At 38.3% G+C, this 3804-nt stretch overlaps 1 protein-coding gene across 1 annotated transcript; it reads right to left on the reverse strand.

Annotated features, from left to right (window-relative positions):
• Window positions 1-1872: 1872 nt before the first annotated feature.
• Window positions 1873-2358, reverse strand: LOC112093780. Its single transcript, XM_024172922.1, has one exon. It carries the CDS (start codon window positions 2356-2358, stop codon window positions 1873-1875), a length of 486 nt encoding a protein of 161 aa, XP_024028690.1.
• Window positions 2359-3804: the final 1446 nt, after the last annotated feature.

The following is a 3804-nucleotide window of genomic DNA, read 5'->3' on the forward strand; positions in this document are numbered from 1 at the left end:
ATAGATCCTAGAGTCACGGAAGAAGTTACATGGTCCCAACCGGTCGAGCAGTTTACAGAAGTCAAGGTGGATCACGGGGAACCGACGAGGGTACTGAAGATAGGATCGGATCTGTCTATCTGGATATGTTTGCCTGGACACACGCAGACATGGAAAGTATCGACTCCCAAGTTATATGCCACGCCCTAAACTCCCTACTTATCCCCCAAAATGCCAAAAACGTCGACCGATGAATCCAGAAAGGTACGAGGCGTTAAAGGAAGAAGTAGACAAACTCATCAATAACATTTTCATTAGAGAGGCTCGCTATCCTAAATGGGTTTCAAACCCTGTCCTAGTAATCAAACCTAACGGGAAGTGGAGAACATGTGTCGACTTTACCGACCTCAACAAGGCCTGCCCAAAAGACGGTTTCTCGCTCTCTCGAATAGATCAAATGGTCGACGCCACTACTAGACACGAGTTGTTAAGTTTCATGGACGCCTACTCCGGTTATAATCAAATCCCAATGCATCCGTCGGATGAAGAGCATACGTCATTCATAATAGACAGGGGCCTCTATTGCTACAAAGTGATACCTTTTGGCTTAAAAAATGCAAGGGCAACATACCAGAGGCTAGTGAACAAGATGTTTGCTAAACAAATCGGGAGAACAATGGAGGTGTATGTTGATGACATTCTAGTAAAAAGTGTTAAGGCAAGACAACACATTACCCATTTGGGAGAAATTTTTGATGTACTAAGAAATATCGTATGAAGCTAAACCCTTTAAAGTGCGCTTTTGGGGTCAGATTAGGAAACTTTCTTGACTTCATGGTTAGTAACCGGGGGATAGAGGCAAACCCAGGGAAGATAAAAGTTTTGCAGGATATGAGGTCTGCCATGAAACCGAAAGAGGTCCAAAGGTTGACAGGATGCATCGCCGCCATTAACATATTCATATCTAAAGCGACGGACAAATGCGTTCCCTTCTTTAACGTCTTGAAGGGAGGTAAGCATTTCGAGTAGACCCCTCAATGTGAAGAGGCCTTTCAAAGGCTGAAGTAGTACCTAGGCAGACCCTTTATCCTGTCAAAACCTATACCGGGCGAGAAGTTAAGCTTGTATCTGTCTGTGTCAAAGCATGTCGTACCGGTCTATTATGTAAGCAAGAGACTCCTAGATGCCGAGTCAAAATATACCTATTGTAAAATAATGGCATCGAGTGCGCAGCGAAATTTTAAAAAATTTAAATCAAAGTCAAGGCCAATCAAAAACATGTTCATGATGCTATATAGAATAAATACTAAAGATCTAAATCATACCTTTTGCTAATTAGTAGAATGTCATCAACATATAACAGTCGAATCTAGGACCTAGAGTTCCATCGCCCATCCTCAACGTGAAGCTCTCATTTAGAAGACTTCTCGTTTGCTTGAACCCCTGGAGAGAACACACACGTGATTAGTTGTTCTAGAATCTATGACCCAGTTGTCACTGGATTCCTCAACCATACATGCTTCCATAATCAAAAGATCACACTCACTTCCTTTGCCTTTAGAGGCTAGGTGGTCCTTGCAATTCTTCTTCATGTGCCCCACCTTCCCGCAATGAAAGTACTTGAGCTTGTTTGGGTTCTTCTTCTTCTTCTTGTTCTTGCCCTTGTTTGGCGGAACTGAAGAAATTTCCTTCTTGGCTCCTTGCTTCTTCTTTCCATTCCCTGGAGAGGGTTTGGAGGAAGATGCTTCGGCCAAGTTGGCCTCCATAATAGTTGACCCCTTGATCATCCGCTCGAACTTTTGGAGTTCTTGCATCAACTCTGTTAGGGTTATATTATGTTTAGCGCTCAAATTGAGCGTTGCCCTAAACGGAATATACTCCTTCGACAAAGTCTCAAAGATTATGGATGGTCAATTGAGACTCAGCATCGATGTCAGCCCCATTGGACTGAGCGTCAGCCAAATAGCCCATCACCTTCAGCATATGTTCCTTTACGGAAGACCCAGCCTTCAATCTGTAATTAATGATGTTACTTAGGGCTTCCCGACGTTTTTCAGCGGCTTGGCCGCTGAACATATCCTCAAGATTATCCATAATCTGACAAGTAGTTATGTAATCTTCATGTTGTGCTTGTAGCACAGTGGACATGCTCGCTATCATATAACAGCGAGTCATATCATCAGAGTCCTTCCAGCGTTGATACGCTAGGAAAACCTCATTAGGAGCGTCAACAGGTGGCTCCGGAGGACCATGTGTATTTAGTACGAAATTCAGTTTCTCAATGGTTAGGACGATCTTTAGGTTCCTTTTCCAATCGGTAAAATTCTCGTTAGTTAAAGTGTGTTTATTGAGTATCGATGATAATGTGCTAGCAGACATTTTGATCTACAATAAACATTCATATATCTAGTATAAGTAAACTTGCATAAACATTTAGTAATCAAACATATATACATATTATAATGCAACAAATATGTTTGTGTGTCAAAACCTTGAAAAAATCACAACCTCACAATGATAATTCCCAACTCAAAATTTTGTAACTCTCCTAAGGGAGATCATGCAAAATTTAATTGGGAACACGGATCCCCTCCAATCAATATATACCATCCGGATCAATCTATGTCCAGCATATATTAATAATCATTTTCTTTGGCCATTAATTTAATTAGCAGAGCTCTTAGGGGAGATTAATAATTAAATTAATCTTGAGTGTATAACCATTGTTTCAACTATTTGATCCATATTGTATAATTGTCACCTAGGGGTGTACAATCATAAAATATGCTCAAATAAATTATCCTCTCGGACATCCACACTGGTACATAATGAATCCCTTCCTAAGGGTCGGTATCACCATGTGTTACCTGCGGACCAACCATGGAGGCCATAGGTCTTTTCTTCAAAAACCCTCACCCACTAAATCTTTTGGAAAACAAGGTTTTATGTTAAAAAATATGCATAAATAATTTTATTGAGTGGCACTCCCTATTCTACATGACATGTTATCACATATATAGCAAATCATATTATATGCAATCATACAAAGCATTTAAGGTAGGCAACAAGCATAATAATAATAACCGTAATATTATGGTTCCAACCTATAGAAAAGAAAAAATAAAGATTACTACGAATAATCGAAATATATATCGATCATTCATCTTGAATCTTCTCGGTTGTCCTCGAATTCTTCATCACGATCAAATTTTGGTTATCATAAAATTATTTTTCATGTTTTCTTGAAAAAAATCTCAAAAAACTACAAAATCGTATACTGCCACGTTAGCTCCGGTCAACCGGTGACAGAGCAGTTATACTCAACCGGTCGACCGCCTTACACTAATCGGTCGACCGGTGTCTGTGCGACAGTAACCTAGATTTTTAGAAATCAACGCAGTTTTTCAATTTATTCAAAAACACAAAACAATTTTATAAACCAAGAAAAATTAGATACCTTTATATCCTTCATCTTCAATATCCATGATAAATCTCCCCCAAGAATTTTTTACATGAAAATTCCAATACCGTTTTCCGGTTTACAAAATTTCTACTAAAGAAAATAAAATAAACCCTAACGGTGATGATAGGCCGTATATCTAATTACATTGCAAATAAAAAATTCCTATACAACCATTCTAACCGGTAAAAATTATATAATAAATAATCATTGATAATTTATAAATAATAATCAATAATAATTATTTAATCATCCATTCACCATATATTCATGATAACAACAAAATATAGAAACCCTAGAGTGTCATCTCTCTAAAATATCAATTCAAGCATAAATGAGATATTTTTATATCACAAATCTATGTA

This window comes from Morus notabilis, unplaced genomic scaffold, assembly GCF_000414095.1.
Source record: "Morus notabilis unplaced genomic scaffold, ASM41409v2 Scaffold351, whole genome shotgun sequence".
Classification (NCBI taxonomy): Eukaryota; Viridiplantae; Streptophyta; class Magnoliopsida; order Rosales; family Moraceae; genus Morus; species Morus notabilis.

Excerpts from the sequence above, each read along its gene's own strand:
- LOC112093780 (XM_024172922.1), bottom strand. The coding sequence starts at position 2,358 with ATGTCTGCTAGCACATTATCATCGATACTCAATAAACACACTTTAACT.